The sequence below is a fragment of the Empidonax traillii genome, unplaced genomic scaffold (genome assembly GCF_003031625.1).
Source record: "Empidonax traillii isolate 1590-97213 ecotype Southwest subspecies unplaced genomic scaffold, ASM303162v1 scaffold662:size427329, whole genome shotgun sequence".
Lineage (NCBI taxonomy): Eukaryota > Metazoa > Chordata > Aves > Passeriformes > Tyrannidae > Empidonax > Empidonax traillii.
Window position 1 is genome coordinate 166,187 of NW_020955855.1, and position 22,131 is coordinate 188,317.

The 22,131-nt window shown below is 38.5% G+C and overlaps 1 protein-coding gene across 2 annotated transcripts; it reads left to right on the top strand.

The window, feature by feature from the left end:
• Window positions 1-309: 309 nt before the first annotated feature.
• Window positions 310-20,152, top strand: CNOT7 (CCR4-NOT transcription complex subunit 7). Of its 2 annotated transcripts, none has more exons than XM_027899377.1 (6): window positions 310-524; window positions 798-991; window positions 4,028-4,189; window positions 9,775-9,919; window positions 15,087-15,197; window positions 18,453-20,152. In XM_027899377.1, exons 1-6 carry the CDS (start codon window positions 408-410, stop codon window positions 18,579-18,581), a joined length of 858 nt encoding a protein of 285 aa, XP_027755178.1. In that variant the 5' UTR covers window positions 310-407; the 3' UTR covers window positions 18,582-20,152. The 2 variants fall into 2 exon arrangements, with proteins under 2 accessions (XP_027755178.1, XP_027755179.1); XM_027899378.1 differs by having other exon boundaries at window positions 15,087-15,201; window positions 18,453-18,565.
• The last annotated feature ends 1,979 nt before the right edge of the window (window positions 20,153-22,131 follow it).

Below are 22,131 nucleotides of genomic sequence, written 5' to 3' on the forward strand. Positions count from 1 at the left end.
CCCCCCTCCGCGGCGCGGGCGGCGATTGGGCCAGCGGGCGCGGCGCGCGGCGGTGACGCAATGGCTTTGTGCGCGCGGCGGCGGCAGCGGCGGCGCATCCTGCGGCTCGCGGGGGCCGCGCGCGGGGCCCTCCCAGAGCCCGCCGGGCCCGGTGAGTGGGAAGGGGGATGGGGGGGAGGGAACGTGAGGGAATCGCACCGGGAGCCAGCCGCGGGAATACCACGGGCCTCCTTTCCTCTCCTCTCCTCCCGCCGCTCCCGGGGCCTTCTTCCACGCGCTTTGACGCTTTCCTTTCTTCTGATGTCTTAGGCTAGAAAAATAATAAGCAGCTGAACTTTCTCTTTGCATGAAGCCGATCGCCGGTCGAGCGTAGCTTTTGATGTGCGGTCTCTGAAGCCCCCCCAACTATGCCAGCGGCTACCGTAGACCACAGCCAAAGAATCTGCGAGGTTTGGGCTTGTAACTTGGATGAAGAGATGAAGAAAATCCGTCAGGTTATACGGAAGTATAACTATGTAGCCATGGTAAGTGGGCGCTCAACCTCTGTGCCAAATTATCTCAAAAACCATCATTTCAACTATTCAACCATCAGTTGAGTCACTAAACTTCTTCATCCAATTTAGTTGAAAGAATAATGGGTTCTTAGTATGTGTGAACGTCAGGATCCTGATTTGTTACCTTTTTAAAAGCTAAATTTACACACAGTTCAGTTATGAAACTGGTGGATAATGTTTTATAATGAGCAGTGTAAGCCCTTATGCTTGTTGTCTGTTCAAGTTTTAATTCTGCTCTTGCAGGACACGGAATTTCCAGGAGTAGTTGCAAGGCCTATTGGAGAATTCAGAAGCAACGCAGACTATCAGTACCAGCTATTGCGCTGCAATGTCGACTTGCTAAAAATAATTCAACTAGGACTGACATTTATGAATGAGCAAGGAGAATATCCTCCAGGAACTTCAACTTGGCAATTTAATTTTAAATTTAACTTAACGTAAGTGTGCAATTTCTGTGCTGCTAAACATGTTTCTGACTTACAGAAAATAAGTAATATATAGGGTTTTTTGTGTGTATATATATATATAAAATCTCAAATTTAATTTTATCTGTCTGATTGGAATATTGGAATATCATAGATACTTCATATGAGGAAAATTTTGTCAGCCAAACAAGTGCTTTCTTCCCTCCTTGCTGTGCAGTCTGTGTTATTGTTGGTAATTTGGTCACAAAACGCTAAGCGGTTTCAACAAAACTTTTCAAAAGGGGCATTTATACTTAGTGCATATGTTAGCTCTGTGCTTTCATGTTTAGCATTTCAGAATGCTTCTGCCTGCCTTAATTTAGTTTAACACTTAATAGTTGTTGCAGAAATCACATATTGTTTGTTTATATACTTTAAATGGAAAATACCAACAATTGAAGAAAAAAAAAGTTACCAAAGTGACTAAAGAAGTATGTCAAATGTTACCTGCAAGTTCTGAATTAGTTTGTTCTAAGTGTTGGTTAAAAAGCAAGCTAATTTTTATGGTCTATTAGAACCAGTAAAGCTGTGAACTTTATTTCACAATGTGATTTGTGTTAGTGATAAAACTTTAAGTATAAACGTCTCTTTTTCAGGGAGATCAAACACTTATGTGGCTACTCTAGTTATATCTTTAGCTGGTGTGGTTGACAAAGTTACTAGTATCTTGATGGTTTTGTTTTCCTGAAGTAAACATAATTGGTCTGATAGATTTTCATGTGTTGATTATCTGTTGAATATCAGTGCAGACATTTCTGACACATTTAAGAGTGTTGAAGCCTTGGGGCTTTTTGGCAGTTTGCTACAAGCTGATAACTGGACAACTTTATATACATGAGTTAAAACTGCAGCCTACAAAGGAGGTTTAGAGAAGAGACCTTTGAATTCCTGTAGATAAAAAGATTTGTTTTCAAAGTAGTGGGGGGTTCTTGAAAAGAGGAAAACTGCTGCTGTCTCCCTTGATCTTTCTGCTGTTTTAAACAAGCAGTGCTGTGGCTTGTCACAAATCAGTTTGGTCTGAGCAGTGACACACTCTATTTAATCTTGTTTGAAGTGTCTCTTGAAAGAAAAAGTAAGTGCAGGTTTGATATTTTGGTATGTCTGAACTTACCTGGCCGTATGAATGCTGGATGGAAACTATCCATTTTCTTGATAGAATATACTAATTCTGCTAAGTGTGTGAGAAAGAGGAGTGAACTAATAACTTCAAACTGTGATCCAGGAAGAAGAGCCTGTTCTACACTTTATTTATTTTCTGAGCTTCAAAAGTCTACTTAATGTCAAGCAAGTGAAACCAAAAGTAGTTTTCCATCCATTTGTGCCAAATGCTGCAGAGATAAGACAGCTTAGTAAAGCAAGATACAGATAATCACCCAACTAATTTGTTACTAATTCCCTGATTTTATAGAAAAGCATAAGCTCGGTAAGTATTGCATGAAACATGAATATATATATGTGGTTTTTTTACATGGGAGGAGAACTTAAATATTTTTGTCTGCTTCTAAACATTCTTTTGGAAAGTGGCACTGTGCCAAGTGTTCTGCTCCTAAAGCAAAACAGCTGTTGTTTGTTCCTAGAAGGTAATTTTTTTTGTGTATGTGTGGTTCTAGCCAGGTCTTGTTGTAGTTTGCTTTTACAGAGCATAAGTATTTCTCTAATTGAACTGTGCACCTGATTAGCGCAGAACAACAATTAGAATTAAAACTCCTTTTTGTAAAATGGTGGGTTTGTTTTGGATGGGTACTTTAATGTGTTAGGGAGATAGACAGGTGTTGGGAAGCTGATGCCTTTAAAGCTGGAGAACTAAGGAACAGCTGTGTGGGAGGGAGGAAAAAAGACACAACACATCTTGAGAGTGTGTCTCTATGTTCTGATGAATGATGACTTGCTAGTAGGAATAAGGAATATAAGCCTATGACTGAATCTAATAGTCAAGTTTGATATATTGGTTGTCTTGTATGGATTTTTTGGTGTGTTTCAGTTGTTTTTTACTAAAATTTAAAACTTTACACTGAAGAGACTGTGGATTATTATGTTGTGGACAGTAAAATTAATATCATCTAAGTAGACTCATATTTGCATGTTTGATTTTTTTTGTTGTTGTTTTTTTTTTTTTTTTTTTTTTTTTTTTTTTTTTTTTTTTTTTTTTTTTTTTTTTTTTTTTTTTTTTTTTTTTTTTTTTTCAGATAATCATTCTATGTTTTTGTTACGCTGATACAGATTAAACTTTAGGGGAAAAAAAACCCCAAACATCAATTTCATCGTAAAATCCTTAAAAGTTCATGAAATTGTTAGTGGTAAAGGGAATAAATACAGAAGTAAGAGGAGATCAAACAGGGAATAGAGGAATTTTATTTCATCCTGTTAAATTTTAGGTCCAGAATATGGCTATTAAAGTTGAAATTGGTTGTTTAGAAAGAAAACATGAGACTACCTGAATTTTAAGGATTGAGTAGAAGGAACAAGTACTCAATTTTCAGTTGTACCAAGAAGGAAGTTTTGATGAACATGTGTCTAAACATTTACGTATGCTTAAATCTTTAAAATCCTGTGGGAAATATTATCCACAAACTAATGCAGCGTTGGGATCTGGAGAGTACTGTTCCAAGTTCTGTAATGAAATGTGTTAGAGCTTTAGATTTTACCTATAATTTGTCACAGTTCAAGTAATGAATACAGATATTTTACCGAATAAGATCCACAGATTCACTTTTCTCTGTAGATTTACAGAAGAGGGGTTATAGATAGCTGGAAGAGAAGCAGGAACTATTTTTTTTAATGAAGATGGCATAAATGGAGGTGCTGGGAGTGGTGAAATGCTAGTTGAGGTAAAACAAAAAATACTTTGAAAAAATAGTTGCTTTTGTAATTAACCCAGAACGAAGTCAAGTTGCTCCTGCTCTATGCTAGTGAAGCCTGTGGAATGAATAGCAAAAAAAAGATGTTACCAGGTTTATAATCACTGAGATTTGTAGATTTTGGAAGTTTACTTTTCCTCTCTGTTTTTAGAGAAGATATGTATGCTCAAGACTCTATTGAACTGTTGACGACATCTGGTATCCAGTTTAAAAAGCATGAAGAAGAGGGAATTGAGACACAGTACTTTGCAGAACTGCTCATGACATCGGGAGTTGTACTGTGTGAAGGAGTCAAGTGGCTTTCCTTTCATAGGTAAATTTTGCATGTTAAATATTTGGGGTTTCAGCATTGTTTATTGAACTCCAGAGCTTAGATGTCACGTCTCCTGCGCTTAAGTGCTGTGCATCTGATGGTGCATGCAGCACATGGCTTGGTCGGTAAGAGTTAGAAAATATTTCTGCTGCAATCCCTCTAACACCATTCTGTGAATAGAGAATAAGGGATACAGGGGGTACCAGTGTTTTATATTTGGTGTTCACAAGGTAGCCAGAAAACTGTAAAGCCGAAAGGCATGAGACTCCTCAGCCAGCAGGTGGCGCTGCTTGCGTGCAGGTAATAGCGGTGACAGTGATAGAAGAGAACTATTCCTAAGCAATTCTTGAGCAAATCATGCGAGAGACCACCCCAGAATTGTCAGTGAAGAGTTTTATGAATCACTTCTAAATTTGCTGTAAGTCTCCTGGAAATCTGGGCAGCTGAAAATTACTCGGCCTAGAAGGAGACTCCTGATAAACCTTAATCCCAGTTGTGGTAATGAATGTATCTTACTGTTTCTTCATCATAGGAACTCATCTTTCAAGTAGATATAGAAATATGCATGCTAAATCTCTATGAATCTGCCAAGATACAAAAGATTTCTTAGTGGTAGTAAGACTTTTGATGCTTTATAACATATGCAGTGGTCATTCTGTAGCCAGCTGCATGCCAGAGATAATTTGCTCTTTTTGCAAGCAGCGGTGTCTCTAAGGACTTATTGCTATGCAATGCCCTTAAATGCTGGCTGCTAAGGGAATCAGCAGAGGTAGAGGGAATGTTTTAGCTGAGACTAGTTTCCTTACAGTCTTATTCATGTTTACACTCATGCTATATTGGTGGGTGGTGAAAAGTAAATTATGAAATTAGAAAAAAAATCTAATTCTTCATTCATAAGAATTAAATGTTGGAGGACACAAAGTCACATGGAATTAGAGAAGTATTTATGCTATAAACCAACTGATAAATAAGGATTGCTTTGGTAAGGAATGTAAAGTGGTAGTAAAAGGGTGCATATAACATTCTATTGTAGAAGTCATTGTTTTGATTTGCTTTGTAGAAAGAAGTGTTAGGCTGAGCTTCCAAAGGAGAGAGGTTGGAAAGAAAAGACAGTTAAAAAAAGAAGGATCCTCTGAGTACGTTTGTCACATCTTCCACTTACAGCTGTCTCAACTCATGACTCCAAAATAATCTTACTCTTGCTATCATGGTACTGGGGTAGCACCTTGTGAAGAATACTGTAACAAGAATGCCATAAACTACGTCAAAAAGACTACAAAGGCTAAAGTAGTGAATTAAGTTTTTTTCAGCTTCTTAAATGCGTTATTATTGACTCGTCTGTGTATATTTCTGATTTACACTTGACTTGAGCAATATGACTTGGATGGTTCAAGAGAAGGGGAGGTAGGTTGTGCATGTAATGGCACGTTGAAGCAACTTCAGCCCCCAAATGGTGTTTTCCAATATTGCCTGATAAGTTAAGAGCCTCGTATAAGGTATACCTTAGCCATTTCTACAGTAGGGATTCTTTTCTAAGCATATTTATACTTAGTATGTGTAATTCCTGGCTAACAGGGTAGTCAAAGTGTAGTGCAAGCCGTGTGCAATAATCCATTTTTACTAGCCTATGAAGGATTTCATCTGTACTGAAATGGGTTTCTGTTGTGTATTTCACTGAACATGTCTTTAGAAATCTTCTTAAGACAGCTATTCCAGCCAATGTTTGTCAAACACCGATCATCAGAGAGTGTTTAAAGGCTTTTTGATCTTTGCCAGGGCTTATTGATATTATCTTGAGCACAAAACCCGGGATTAAGTGGGTTAAGTTCCAAGGAAACCAAGATTGAACAAAGCTATAAATGAGCATGGGTCATATAAAATGTGCCACAAAGAATAGTGAACAGCTGTTTCTAAATATACTTTAGATTGATTGTGATTATGTTCTATCAGCAGGACGCTCCGCTGAAAATTTGTTTCATGTAGGCCCTCCATGCAGTATTCTTTGACTACGGAAAAAGCTATGCTTGGTAGTTGCTCACTCTGCTATTGCTTCCATTTCCTTAAAATGCTATAATTACTACTAACCCTTAAAATTTAAGTCCCGTAGGAAGTGGGCAAAGGAGGATTACTCCTTTCTTGGTGTGAGGTTATGGTTTGGTTTTTATTTCCCAGTCCTTGATTTCCTTGAACTCTTAAATGTTTTACTTCTAAGCTCTTTGCTTCTGAAATAGTTTTCTTTGTGTGCTTTTTATCTCTGCATTTGATGCAGCTGCTTTGGCATCCTGACATATATTGACAAATCTGTATGGACCTGCAGCTCCGACAGACATGAGTGAAGAAACATTTCAACTGTCACCAGTTCTTGTGTACTGCAACTTCATAGGGAGCTCCATCAAATCTTTTGAGTGTGTGTGTGTGTTAAAATGTACTTGAGTCAAGGAGAGAGGAGGGGGAAGCCCTGAATTTCTGATCCTTGTCACAGTCAAAAGAGCTGTGAGTGCTTGGCAGTCTAGCAAGTTATAAAGAAACCACTTAAATGCTGGTCTTGTGGATGTTCAAGTGACTGCTCTGCTGAAACTTTTGAGTGTCCACCTCTGTGCATCTTCCTCTGTCTACCTTTGGAGGGTCTGTGAAAACATGCTTTTTTGAAAACAAAAAAAAAAAGGATGTTTTTGGGATGCTGAGAAGTTCCAAGCTATTGTGTTTCAGTAATCATTTGTCTAACTGATTTTAGTAGAATTTAATCTGTTGGCTCATTTGTTAGACCATTATAAAATAAAATAAAGCTTTCTCAGCTCTTGCAGGTTTTGATTTATTTTAGAGACTTGATGCTTGAGTAGACTTCATTGTTAATTGGCCATCTGAATTCTTTTGGATAGGAAGGGAACAAAATGCAGGCCTGTTTGATCTTCTCTGTGGTCTTGTTGCCTACAGCTTTGCATGTTCAGTGAAAAAACAAAACAAATGTCTGTAAGAGTACTTATGTTGTATAGCTCCACAGATTGTGGGTCACTGCACTAAGCAACTTCAGGTGATTGTATTAGAAATGGTGAAAGGCTTTTAAGGAGAGGAAGCCAATGTGCTTGAGGGTATAAACCAACCACTAATTGCCTGTTAGAGTATTAGAAGAAAACTTTTTTAATGAGCAGGCAATTACATAATTGCTCACTATGGACTTTCTTAGCCTTCTGTTAGCATTCAAAAGTTTATCTGGATATATTTTGGTCTTGAATTGGAGTGACAGTTTTTATGTCTGTGTAAGCTTGGATCTGCTACAGTCTTCAAGAGAAAAAAGTGTGTAATTCTTAATCAGAACTGCACATTTGTGGTAGCCTGGTTACTCTCAATATGTGAATAGTAAATGAACGTTGGCTTTTCTTTTTGTGCAGTACTTCCTTCTCAAGAGAAAGTGGAAGTGCTTGAGAACATCTGTTTTCTAGTAATTCAGTCTTGTACCTAATTTTTTTTAAAGAGTCAAATACTTTTGAAGAGGAGGAGCACAAATACTCGGGTTTTTTCACTTGAAAAGTTTTAATACGGTTGTTACATTTGAGCCACAAGGATGATCAATGTCAGGAATTCAGTGAGTTAATAAACTCTGGTCTCTAGAGGAGTAAGTCTCCTTAATCCTGAACAGTCTTTTTTTGCATCTTTTTGAACAGCCTTTTTGCTAATGTAGCTTTTTTTCTTTTTTTTCTATAGAGGGCTTTATGCTGATCCAGGCTTTCCCACCTTCCCTCCCATTTCAGATGATCTAATAAAATTAAGCTTCCAAGCTACTGTTTTGCCAAGTACACTGCAGTTTTTACTTTGTAAGGCTCGACTGAAATCCTTCTTTATCTTTGGCTCCTTTGCTCCCTGGCCGGTGGCTGCTGCTGTGGAGATTGGAGGGCAGCCAGCACAGCTTCAAAGGAACAGATGCAGTGCAGGATTTGTTCAATACGAAATTTTTAGAGCACTGGAGAGCCCCGTGGGAGAGCTGCAATAGTCTATACCTTTTGTATGTCCTATATTAATGGACTTATTGGAATGAATGGACTGTTTCCTATATGTTAAAGGGTTTTTTACCCTCTGTCTAGAAATTAATAATATAAAGATGGAGAGAACCTTATATATACAAAAGATACAAAAAGTAACCGTATTTACATTGAATATGCAAGCTGAAGCCTTGAACCTTCATCAGAAGTCACCAGTGTTTGTGGATTCTAAATATCCACATGATGGTGGTACAGTGCTTTTAGCTGATTTGTCTTTTGTATTGCTCATCTCACAGTTAAAGATCTTGTTCAGTATTTACCAAGGTGCAAAATTCTTGGGTTTGAGTATGATCCTTGTGTAATCAAGAATGAACACAAAGTCCTAAACTTGGAATTGGGAGTCTGTGGTGGCCACCTGTTCACTTGAATCAGCTCTCAGCTCTATGCTGAGGTTCCTTAAATAGCAGAACCGATGCAGCCTTCAGCAGAGGCAGCCCTGCTGTGTGTTTTCATCTTTGTTAGTACCAGCATTTTTATGTGTGTCAGTAAAATCCAGGAACCAGTTTAGTTCAATGCAAACTTAATAACCTAGAGAGAATATATCAGTCTTTTATCTAGTTCAGTGCATATGTGCATGAGCAGTCCTTCAAGTGCAAGGGATCAGAACAGATCAGATTCATGATCAGGTGATCAGGTCATGAATAATCTGGTTTGTAATTGCTGCCTTCCTAGGGAAAAGCATAACTAGTCATCCCTGCTTTTTCTTGTGGTGTTCAGTCCTGCTTAATACCTGAAATCTGTCTTTCCTATACTTAAAGCCCTCTTGTTTCCTTTCATAACGCTTTATAAAAAGTATGCGGTTTCCCCTTTTACTGCCACACCTCATTCCGATGTTCTTTCTTCAGTCAAGCTATTGAGGAGGAAGCCTCTCCAAACTCTTCTCTCCACCATGCACACCCTATAATACCTCAGTTCCTTCTGACAAATGTGTACTGCTCAGTTAACTTGCTGCTTCCTGCAGACTTACATGTACACACAAAAATTTTTCCAGCTTGTTTTGTCATTGCCTCCAGAAAGAGCAATAGTCTACAAGCTATTGATTTTTTCAGTTGTCTGTGTGCGGCAAAGTTAAAGATAGTCGCTCTTCTTCTTTGCTGAGGGTTAAACTTTCTTCCAGGCATAAATATGCATTGGCTCTGGAAACTCATCTTTTGGATTTCAAGAGCAGTAGAAGTCTGTTTCACTCAGTTTGTAGTGTGAAACTCCAGTCTCTGTGAAAGAAACCAGATTAACAGTCTTTCTGGTGTGAGTTCTTGTTATCAGATGTAGACCCAGCAGCACTACATTATCTCAGGATTTAGAGAAACTCCTGTAGGCAGATATTTTTGCTTCTTCACTTTGCCTCATGCAGACTAAATTAAAATGTTTTTTCTGGAATCTACGATGGGGCCATTTACATTGAAGTTTAGTTTTTTCATAAAAAATGATCTTAACTTGCATTGAAATTAAGCAAAATGTCCTGTTAATGTGCAGTAAAGTCTTGATGTTGGAAGTGAGAAGGGTGCTTCTAAGTTATTTGCTTATATTGCTTTTGTTATTAATTTGCAGCGGATATGACTTTGGCTATCTAATCAAAATCCTGACAAACTCCAATTTACCTGAGGAAGAGCTGGACTTCTTTGAGATACTGCGGTTGTTTTTCCCTGTCATCTATGATGTAAAATATCTCATGAAGAGTTGCAAAAACCTGAAGGTAAGTAATCTGTTAATGTCTCAGAACAAATTTTTTGTTTGGAGACAGAGTACTTTATGCTTAAAAATACTTATTTGCTTTATTGTCTGGTTTTGCTCTTGATAGTGCCTACTAAGCACTGTTATCTCCAGCTTTGTATGTTTAATATTAAAGGCATTTGATAGAAACAGGCAGGAGCACAAATCAATTTTTATAACTACTTACCAGTTAAAAATATCATGTTGATATTATATTTACAGTGCTTTGTTGATAGATGATAAACCCGTGTTTGGAATTAATTCTTCATTTCCTTAGCCATAAGAATTGATAGGTATTGTATATTCTTATTTCCTTATTGTGCAGTCCACTAAAGGACTGCAGTCATCTAGGCAAAGGTAATTGCAATGAAGATGATGTGGAAGTGTCTTGAGAAGAGGAATGGAATGAAGAATGTTTCAGATGGCCCTATAAGGAAAAATAAGCAACAGCATATGTTCAGGGACAACATGTGACTTCTAGAAAAAAAAAAAAAAAAAGAACTAGAAACTAATCTGTCATGTCAGGCCAGTGGGGCTACTAATTGGCTTACTCTGTCAGGCATAAAATTTTATTGGACTGGAGAATTAATGGGAACTGAAACTAGTTATGTGAAGGGGAAGACAGCAAGTGAAAGAGAGATGCTAAAAGCATTGTTAACAGCCTTACTTGCCAAAAAACTGGACTACTGCTGGAATGAGGTGCATCGTTCATCTGAGGCATTTGATGACTTGTTGCTCCTATGGAAAGTAACTTTCTAGGCTTTCTTAATGAAAACCTGCAGGAAGAAGAGAACGTTCACCTTAGTAAAACCAAATCCGAACTAAGGAATGGCTTGCCACTTCGTTGTACTGAACAAGTGATCTGTGTGCTGTTTATAGGCCTCTGTTTCTTTCAGAGATAAACTAGCTGAATGTGTCACTTTGAGCAGTAGCCTGCTTCTGTGAGAAGTAAATTAACTTTGTTAATAAAATGAATGATGAAAATGTAGACTACCCTTCCACTTAGTAAGAAAAGAGTGCCTATCTGTGTTCATCTACAGTTGTTACTGATATAACCAACTGGACAAATGACTGAGTATTAGAGAACATCTTAGAACCACTTTTCTCCACAGAGGCCAGGAACAAAAATCAAATGCTCCTAAACTTGAAGAGTCTTAAATGAGGGGTAGGGGGGAGCCCCCCCAAAAGGAAAGAACCTTCATTTTCTCACTCCTGATAAAACAAAGTAAAGCATCTGGTGTCTTAAGTGGTGGTGACACACTTAGCAAGAACAGAATGTAAATTCTAAATTTAGTGACATAGGAAAGGTAACAGATTGATGTTCTGTGTCACTATTCCAGAGGTGACATTCCCAGTGGGTTTGAGGAGGAGGGGATTCTAGTTCCTGACATTTCATTAAGACACAGTTGTGTGTAACCATTAAGACATTGTGCGTGTTTAGAGAGACAAAGATCTTTTGGAAGACGAGACAAACCTTCACAGGTCTTATTTCAGCAAAACATAAGAACAGGGGTGATTTTTTTGTTTTTCAGAGCTGAATATGTAGGTCAGCTTTCCTGCAGTAAATTTTGTTCTTGTCACCTCATCTGCAGACTGATAGTCCATTCCCCTTCCCTTGCTGTCACTATCTTAGCCCTCCAAATTTACCAGTGATGAAATGATGGTGGACTTGAGCTGTACCTGAAACAAATTACTATACATTCAGTGTTGTGACTCTAAAAATGCATGCGCTGTCTCCTAATGTGTGTCACTTTCAATCTCTATTAAATTGCAGTGAATTGAACAGCTGTGCAGTTGTCTTTTATTGACTTGTCTAAGTTATTTTTCATATGAAAGTCACTGACCTACTGTAGGTCTCCCACTCTCTGTCCCCACACAACCCAAAAAGATTTTTTGGCATTAGAAAGAGAAATATGTTTCAGTATTGGAAAGATGTTTGATGCTTTTTTTGTGAAATTAAGTACTCTGTGAATTTACAGTATATTATTCTGAATTTACTGGCATGCAGATTGGGAGTTAACTTGAGATATTAATGTAATATAAGTTAAACTTGCTTATTATCTAAAAAAAGTTTTTTATGTAGACAATTCCAAACCTTCTGACAGTAGTGGCGTTTCTAAGGAATGTAGATTGATTGACCTTGTCAGAAACTTGATTTTAATATGGGGGTTTGTACAGAACAGTGAACTCTGGCACTTTTTACAGAACAGCGAACTTTGGGACTGTGCCATGAAATGAGAATTTGAACTGGATTTGCTGTTGACCATGGTAGTGTGATTATGTAAATCATTCTGTGGCCTTTTTCTTGGAACGCCAATGCTCTGAAAATTTGGGAAGAACTTGTCCTTCTTCTCCAAGAGTGAAATGTACTTAGATGGAGTGCAAAAGTCATTCCTGAAAGAGAATCTCAGTAGCCTATTAATTTTCTGTCCTGGTTCTGGCCAGCACATGGTTAATTTTTGTAGTAGCTGGGAGGGGGCATGGCCAGGGCACAGAGGTTATTTGGTACCACCTGACACCATTTTCTGAATGAGAAGGTAGAGCTGGCTTCTGTGGTGTGGTGGAGTAGCAGAGGAGTTGCAGAGGGAGCAGTCAGGTATCATTAGGGGTTTTTGCAGGGTAAGCAGTAAGGTTTCTTTTCTTGTACATACGATCACTAGTGTTATTGCTGTGCATTTTCTTATCTCATTGCTGTTTTCCAGTAAATTGTTCATATTTCAACCTTTGATCTTTACCTTTTGTGCCTCCAGTTCTCCTTTCCAGCCTGCTGCAGGGAAAAAGCAGTGGGGGGGTGTGTTTTGGAGTGGTTTCAGTGGGAACACCAAGTTGGAGAATACCATTCCTAAACCATGACATTTTCAGAGACAGCCAAATTTTATTCTGTAGTTATTGCACTTACAAACCAAGAAGTTCCAAACAAAAATCGTGTGGTATATATTTACAAATGTATTTACACACACCATTAGAAGTACTATTGTCACTGCATTCTTTGGTAGGCTGCTCTTACTGTAATTTTTGTATTACTAAGTCTGCATTCTAGAGCTTGCAGCTACTCTGTAACTATTTTTGATTTTTATTTTGGAGTGTTAATTTCTTCAAAGTTATTTGGAGCTGGAGTAGATAGTCTTGCAGCTATCAGAGCCCAATAATGAAGCACTGCTAATTTGCAGCTTGAGGAAGTAGAGGGTTAGGAGCAGAAATAAGCACCTTTTAAAGAGTTTGGGTCTAACTGCTGCGGTGAATTAACAGCTCATTATTGGAGTTAGAAAGCAGAGAATATGCTTGTGCCTGAGATGTACTCTTTTTGCTTGCTGGCCACCAACCCTCAGCATGATTTTGAGAGTGTAAGTTAACTGTGCAAGTTTGCAGTGTTCAGATGCTCTATCTAAGCACGTAAAACAAACCAGCTTCAGGCCTTAACTGTAAAGCACGTAGACTTACCTTAAAGTTCTGTGAACTGTATTCCTGCCGCTTAAGACAGAATAAATCTAGCTATGCTGTTGGTTTGTAGGTGTTACTTAGGAATGTTATTGCTGAAACTTCCATTGTTTTCAACAAAAATGTGAACCCATAAGAGTCATGGGAATTTTCATAATATTTGATCTGATTTTCAGGTCAGATTCGTTTATTGCTTCATGAATTTTACATTTGACTGTTATGCTTTTGCCTCTTATTTCTTCCCTTCATGTGCTTGAAACAGGTTAAAGAATGCAAGGAAAGGTGAACTTCAGGCATTCCAGAGCATTCCCTCTGTGCAGTCCTTGCAAAGCTTATGGCAGCACTGAGGGTTTTGTCTGGCTGGGGTTTTTTTAATCTTTCTAGACCTTAAAGAATGTGCATGTGCTTTAGTCTTTCCTGTAGCTTTATAGCTTAAGGAATTAAAAAAAGAATTGTACAATCATATGCTCACAACATTAAAAGACTGCAGTAACAGTATCACATATTTGTCCTTCAACTGATCAGTGTTATCTGTGTATAACCAAACCAAATTCTGACAGGTTTGCTCCCACATGTAGCAGTTACTACTGTTTTGGAGGGGACACTAAAAGGGGGTTTATTTAGTCACTGCAGTCTAGGGGACAGTTTTTCACATCAGCTTATTGGGAAGAAAACTTGTCTCGAAACTGAAGAAGTTTTATCTTTTAGAGCACATAGATTTGCAGCTTTGGTGTGTTGCCTACAGCTTCACAATCTGTCCTTTTACACTGTTCTATCAACATTCAAAATAGACAGTTACCAGTTTAAATTGTTCCCTTTTTGTATGTCAGATATTTATATAATTTTTTTAAGTAGGTTTTGTTGCACATCTGTTAAAAATATATCTTTAACAGAAAAGGTGTTAAAGATGGCTATACCATAGGACTCTAGTATCTTAGAAAACTAGTTGGAAGATGATGGATTATTTTTGCATGTTTTTTCCCCTATTCTCTTACAGCAGCTAATGAAACAAACTTTAAATGTCTTGCAGAGGTGGAGGGAGCACTACCTTCCTCTTTTAACTTTGCCACCTGGTTTCTACATGTCTGTGATCTGACGTATTCCTGGGCTTCCTGTAGTGTTCTAGGTACTTAAGAATACTCTCGGGTTTTGTGAAGGGATGTGGAAAAACCCTCAGCTTAATTGTTGCAAGGCTAGTGGGGAGAAAGGGGTCTGTTTCAGAGGAAGCCTAAACACTTTATGGACATGGAAGACCTTGGAGACTTGGAAGACGTGGAAGCATACAGGCATGTCTTTGTAAGCACCCAAACTGTTGTGTTTTTAAAAGGTAAAAATGTCATTCTACAATTTGTTCAAACAGAAGTATAGGAACACCTGCTTTTGTTCTTAAGCATTGCCAGTCCTCCTTTCAACATCTTGAAGAAATTGTTAAATAGTGTCATCTGGAGAAACTGGAACATGAGTAGTAATTTTGTTGGTTGCAGATACTGCCTTATTTAATCAATACTGACAGAATTTTAATGGTGCTATTGATACAGAAAGTTTGATTCTCCAGGTGTCAATTAATCTAGTACAAGGACTGTTTCAACAGCTGTGCAAATGTTAAAATATACCCAAAGTTGTATGACCTGTGTACCAGATTTTCCCAAATATAGCAGTTCAGTTTTGATTTAACATTTTTTAGCAGTTAACAAAAATGTTTTCTTTTTCAGGGTGGATTGCAAGAGGTGGCTGAGCAGTTAGAGCTGGAAAGGATAGGACCACAGCATCAGGCAGGATCCGATTCTTTACTCACAGGAATGGCCTTTTTCAAAATGAGAGAAGTAGGTGAATGTATTAGTTTTATTTCCATGATTGTAACATGCTGTGAGAGTCACACAGAATTGTGTCTCATAAGTCTGTAGTATTTGAAGGAGGTCTCAGAAGGGCTTTAGGGGTCAATCTGTCTTAACAGAAATAAGACTTACCTGTATTTTCCCCAGAGTGAGTGTGAACCACCCATACTGATTCCCTGCTTAGCTGCTGTGAGTATTGCTTCACATTTCCAGCCTGTGCCTGGCTTTTGGATTTTTTGTGAATTTTGTTTTGGGGTGGTTTTTTTCCTTACCTGTTTTGGAGGATACCTTTTTTCCAGTGGCTGCTGCAGTGAGTAATGAGCTGCTGGAGCCAGATTTCTTTCTGGGAGACTCAAGCCAAAATTTTTTTTTTTTTTTTTTTTTGAGCTGCTGCTCAGTGTAATACCCAGCTGGTGTGCACTGCTGCTTGTGACAGGCTGAGAGGTGGGGAAGGAGTGTTGATGACTAGCCACTTCTAGCTAAACTTTCAGGCTACAGGTATATTAAATGACTTATGGGCTGTCGTAGAGAATGTCCATGTATTTCTTCTTCCTTACCATTAAGCAAAGCACAGATTGCTAACGTTCTAGAAGATTATATATCAGTCAACTAATTCAAGTTTACAGCATGGAAAATCAGCTCTTACAAGCTTCACACTTCCTTGCTACCTGTCTGCATACAACAAGGAAGGTATTAGGATATTCTGCTTTAGCAGAACAATCAAATACTGCACAGGCCTCTTCTGGAAAGCAGTTCACTGGACAATTGCGAGTGCATCAGAACATGGCATTCTGCCAGCAATTCAGTATCATTTACGATGTCAAAATAGATGGTAATATCAAACCTCATCTTTTAATAATTTTAAGCATTGCATGCTGAGGTATCTAACTTCTGTAATCCAGCGTTCTTTCTGAAAAAGAAAATGACCACGAGATTCTGACAAATACTGGTGAGACAGCTGTTGAATAATAAATGATGTGGTTTAAGCTGGTTTGCTTATCCTAACAATGTTCTGTCTCTGCTGGAACTGTTTAGAAGTTGTTCAGCAGGTCATGGACTACAGATGTAATAAAGAGGATTATGTTTCTGATATGATCCAAGCCCAATGCAGCTCTCTGCTGTCTGCCTGGTATTGTTAATTTTTCACCCTTGAATTTGAAATGAAATGCAAAGCAAAGAAAGGGAAGTACATGATATTCATGTTTAAGAAGATACAGCCTTTCAAATTAGTTTCACAGAGGAAAAGGTTCAAAGCCATATTAGTTTCTTTAATGAGATCACAAAATCACAAAATACCCTGAGTTGAAAGGCGCCCACAAGGATCATTGAGTCCAGCTCCTTAGCCCTGCACAGGATCATCCCCAAGAGTCACACCATGTGCCTCAGAGTATCATCCAAACGCTTCCTGAACTCTGTCAGGCTTGGTGCTGTGACCACTGCCCTGGGGAGCCTCTTCCAGTGTCCAACCACCCTCTGGGTGAAGAACCTTTTCCTAATACCCAACCTAAACCTTCCCTGACACAATTTCAGGCCATTCCCTTGTGTCCTGTCACTGGTCACTTCACAGAGAAGAAAGAGATCAGTGCCTGCCCCTTCTCTTCCCCTCACAATGAAGCTGGAGACTGCAATGAGGTCTCCCCTCAGTCTCCTCCAGGCTGAACAGACCAAGTGACCTCAGCCACTCCTCATACGGCTTCCTCTCAGGGCCCCTCACCGGCTTTGTTGCTCTCCTTTGGACACTCTCTAAGAGCTTAACATCTTCTTTATATTGTGGTGCCCACAATACAGTGGGCACACAATATTCATGGTGAGGCAGCTTTTACCAAAAGCTTTGACCAGGAAATCTTTGAGGGCTTTTGAGTGCAAAACACTTGCTTAATTAAGCTAATAGACATGGATTATTTTTTCCCAGTAGTTGTGGATATTCTTTGCAAATACAGCATTTCTGAATAAAAACACAGTAGTAAGCAGAGAGAAATACATCAAATGCTGATTTTTAAAGCCTTTTCAGCAGAGTTCAGTGTTTAAAAATGTATTTCTGACTGAAAAGTCTTCATTTTACAGTGCTTTTAAGGTACAAAATTGCTAATTGCCGTGAAGGAGCTGCATCTTGCTTGCTTACTGGGTTTTGCAGTGCCAGCCAAAAAAAGTTACTGCTCTTTTTGTTTCCATCAGAAATACTTAAATAATGATACTAAAACAGTAGAATTGTTTTGGGGTTTTCCTACCTGTTAATTTCTTCAAGAACTGCTGGTGGCTTTAAAACTTTGAATTGACGTCTCTGATTCCTGCAGTACAGACCTTTCCATCCTGACTGTGCTACTAAGAGGAAACCTTGAAGGGAAAAGTTTTGAGCCTGTGTGGTATATATATATATATATATATATAGGCCTCTGTGTTTAGAATTGTGTATTGCATCCATTGTGTTCCTACATACTTTTGCCTGTCTTAGATTTCTGATGCTGATGATGACTCAGCATGTCAACCACTGTGGTGTCCAGGGTTGCCATGAAGGTTTTAGGGTGAAAAATTTCTGTGTGTGTGTGTGGTCTTATTTTTGAAACATAACTCGTTGTTTTGAAAACCTAAGTCTGGAAGGTAGGCTATCAGAACATCGTGGGGTTTCATATGTCTTCCACTGAAAGGTTCCATTTGCACTTTAGACTTGTAAGGTGTAAATTCAATCTTAGTACAAAATTTTACTCCTTTTTAAATGAAGTCCCCTGCTGTGAAGAGCTGGAAATACATCTTTCTGCATTTCTCCAGAGTCCATAATGGGTTTTGCGCTCATCCTTCCCACCCCCAAACCTTTATAAGTTAGGACATACCACCTTTCAAGTCAGTGTGTGGTGAAAATCCGACACCGAGGATTAGGCAAGAAAGCAGGCACTGATGATGGATGCTAAGCATATGGCTGTTGTTAGAAACACCACAGAAATAGTGGAGAAATACTCTTGTTGTACTTGAAGAAAATGATAGAAAATGATGAAAACATTGCATTTGACCATTTTGTGGGGAAGGGTGCACAGGAAGACTGATTGTATTTCTTGACAGATTTAAAGAATCGTGTCATATAGCGCATTGTGATAAAGATTAAGCATATTACTATGTTAATTACATCATCTTTTGCGCCTTGGGATTTAATGTCTTATTCAAAAAGAAAGTAAGATTATAAAGCCTTTCTATAGTTCTGTTTAAACGGAACCTTTTCTAATAATTCGTGTCTCTCTTCTAACTCTTCAGATGTTCTTTGAAGATCACATTGATGATGCCAAATATTGTGGCCACTTGTATGGCCTTGGTTCGGGCTCATCTTATGTACAGAATGGCACAGGAAACGCTTACGAAGAAGAAGCCAACAAGCAGTCATGACATGAAATGAAAGGCCGTCTTTTTGACCTCCACACGCTTGTATATAGGTTTTATCTCTGGCTGAACCCCTTGGACAATAAGGCTTTTTTCCCCCCTTTCTCAGTACACTTTCTTTTCTGCCTTTCTATGTACTAAATTTGACTGTTCCTATCACAGATTTTGATCTTGATATGTAAAATTTTCTGGGTTACATTTTGGTCTCTTAACTTGCCCATTTGTAAAGAAGCATGTATAGGATCAGTGTGGCAGAGAGAAGGGGAAAGTTGAATCATAATGAACAGTCTGGTAAACTTACCTGTATTGTTTTTCCATTTTTTTTGTCTCTTTCCCCTCCCTTCTTCAATTAATTGGCTCTGATTGTAACTAACTTCCCCCTTCATGTCTATTCCTTCCACTATGCAGGCGTTTTAGCTATTCAAGATTGTGGACCATCAAATTTGCACTTTAGAGAGAGACTCTGACTCAGATCCTCTGTTTTATTTGAAGTTTGTTTTGGTTTTTTCTTTTGCCCTCAGCTAGAAAACAATCATCTGCCAAGTTCAGCAGCTTCAAGCTGTATTTCCTTGGCATCTCCACCCACAGAACATGACTTATTTGCTGCATAATCTCTGTTTGTTCAAGCAAAACAAACTACTGAAGTCATAGCAACTGCTCTTATTTTACTGGTGTTCGGTCATCTTCAAACACATCTTGCACGTGTCAACTGCTGGTTGGCCTGCTGCTTTAAAACCGCTCTGTGACGGGGGAAAGAGGCTTGAAAAAACAGCTTTACACCCTTCAGGGAAAGAACAGCTATGACTTTAGCCTTTTTATCATTAACCTGAAGAGCTGAAGGATATTGGAAAAGTAGGAGTCTTGTAATGGCACACTTCCCTTGATTAACCTCCTAGTTTTTATTCTAGTAATGTGCACCTCAGATATTTTTTATGAAGTCATATTTATTATGTACCTGATTTCATGATTTTTGTAAGTCAGTTTAGTTGAAGATAAAACCCAAAGATCTGAAAAAACACTATTTAATTGAAATACTGAATTAGAATGACAATTAAATCATGCTTTTTTGTAGTTGTTACAAAGACAGATGTGACAGATATTTGTTGTAAAACAACAAAATGTGAATAACTTACAGCTAATAAAGTGACCTGGGGAGTGTAATGCTAGCTTATTTTTGAGTATATCTTGCAATATATTTCAGATATATTGTTTTAAAGGACCCTGGAGTATGTTCTCAACTCTGCATAGCATGTATACAGAGCAGTTGTGCAGGAAGGAGTTTTGGTATTGAATAGCTAAATATGAGCCTGAAATGATGGAATGTGTGACATTGTGTGTCTGTGCGTGTGCGCACGTGTGTGTGACACAGAAATCAATGGTAGAAAAATCTCCAAATGTTCACCAAATATTCTGTTTTATCTTGTACTTAAAAGCAAAAGATCAAACACCTTTTTCTCATTGAATTATGATGATGTAACTGGGCAGTCCTTTTTAAACAAGTAATTTGCATAACAAAGGGTATTTGTTTTTAAAGCTTTTGTAAATAAAGGCCTAAGAAATGTTTTCTTACATAACAACAGACTGGTGGTTTTGTTACAAAATTTTTCCTGGAATGTGAATATTTAGTCTATTCAGTTCTGTATTCTGTTTAGGCATGATAGTTCTCTTCCACATGCTTAAAATCTGAGCAAAATTCACACACATGCAGAGCAAAATTCTGTTCATAGGTTTCTAGTAATTTCATTCTTATTGTCCTGAACTGAAAGAGTGGTGATCACAATTTACTTCAGAGGCATCCTAATCCCATTATTAATTTTATACCATTATGCATTAGATGATGATGACTTGTCTGTTGTCTTTGGCTTTAATAAGGTAGTGATAGTGAAAGTAGGATGAATTCTTACTGTGGCAAACAGGGAAAATTTACATACATACGGAATTACGAACCCTGAAGTTTGATGCATTTCCTTTAAAGTAGCAGCTTTGCCTAAAGCATACCAGTACAGTTATCTGGTTAACTTTTGAATGAGATGACTCTTTGAAGGACTTTAGTGGGTTTTTGTTTTGAAGTAACTTTTTAATCGAGGATCAAAGGAAGTTTATAGAGCCTTCTAAATATGTGCCTAGAGTAAAAGTTCTAGTGCCAATGGGGATTTGCTTTTGAAGTGATTACTGAGCATCCCACATGCTCTGCTGTGCTTCTCTTTGCTTCCTGTCCTAGAATCACAGAATGGTTTGGGTTAGAAGGGACCTTAAAGATCATCTAGTTCCAACCCCCCTGCCATGGGCAGGAACACTTTACACTAAACCAAGTTGCTTAAAAATTCTGTTCAGCCTGGCCTTTAACACTTCCCAGAGGTGGGGCGTCCACAACTCAGTCATGGGCAATCTGTTCTGGTACCTCATCGCCCTCACAGTAAAAAATTTCTTCCTAATAATCTAAATCTGCCCTCTTTCAGTTTAAAGCCATTACCCCTTGTCCTGTCAACAACATGTTGTGTAAAAAGTACCTCTCTTGCAGGCCCCTTTTAGGTATTGAAAGGCTGCTGTTAGGTATCCCTGGAGCCTGCTCTTCCCTAGGCTGAACAACTCCGTCTCTGTCGACCTGTCTGCATAGGAGAGGTGCTCCAGCCCTCTGAACATCTTTGTGGCTCACTCCAGCAGTCCACGTCTCTCTTACGTTGCGGGCTCCGAGCTGGACTCTACTCCAGGTGGGGTCTCACAAGAGCAGAGCAGAGGGGCAGAGTCGCCTCCTTTAACCTGCTGGCTACACTTCTGATGCAGCCCAGGACACGATTGGCTTTCTGGGCTGCAAGTGCACATTGCCAGGTTATGTCAAGTTTCTTGTTCACCAACAACCAAAAGTCCTCCTCAGGGAACCTGTGTCTTGTGTCCCAGCTACTAATGGGCACGCAGTCTGCAGGAGCGGGCTGAGCTTACTTAAGCCCTAGACTAAAATTCTCACAGGATATTTGACTTCAAGCAATTCTACTCTGTAATCATTTTCTTCCTGTAATAAAAGCTTTTTTCAAAAGCCACAAATCAGCGTGGAACTAAGATTATGCTTTATTCTGTGAGAGAACTCTTGGTCTGATCACTGCGATCTGTCTGTTGAGAGCTGATTACAGCTGGGGAGACATCTGTGCGTCATTCGTTTCTTTGGCAAAATTAGGTTTAGTTTCCATTAAGGAGTGACTTAAATTGTGAATTCTAGAGATTATGAAAAAAGTAATTTCTTATTTGTAGGACTGTTACTTGTAAACTGCAGAGCCTGAAATTTGAATTTGTTTCCAAAGTGGACAGCTTTAGTTGGTTTTGCAAAAAATGAATGTGCAGGCACAGTTCCAACTGTCTAGACATGCACCTTTTTGTTCAGAGACAAGAATTCTCCTTCTAGGCCTCTGCTTTTCCCAGTTCATTTAAAATATATCATTGTTTGAGTAGGCTTGTCAGAAGAAATGAAGTATCAAAACCCGTTATATTTGATCTTTCTTTTTTTAATCCACTTGTATTTTTGGCTTCTTGAGTCAGATCAGTGTTCCAGGAACCCTATGTT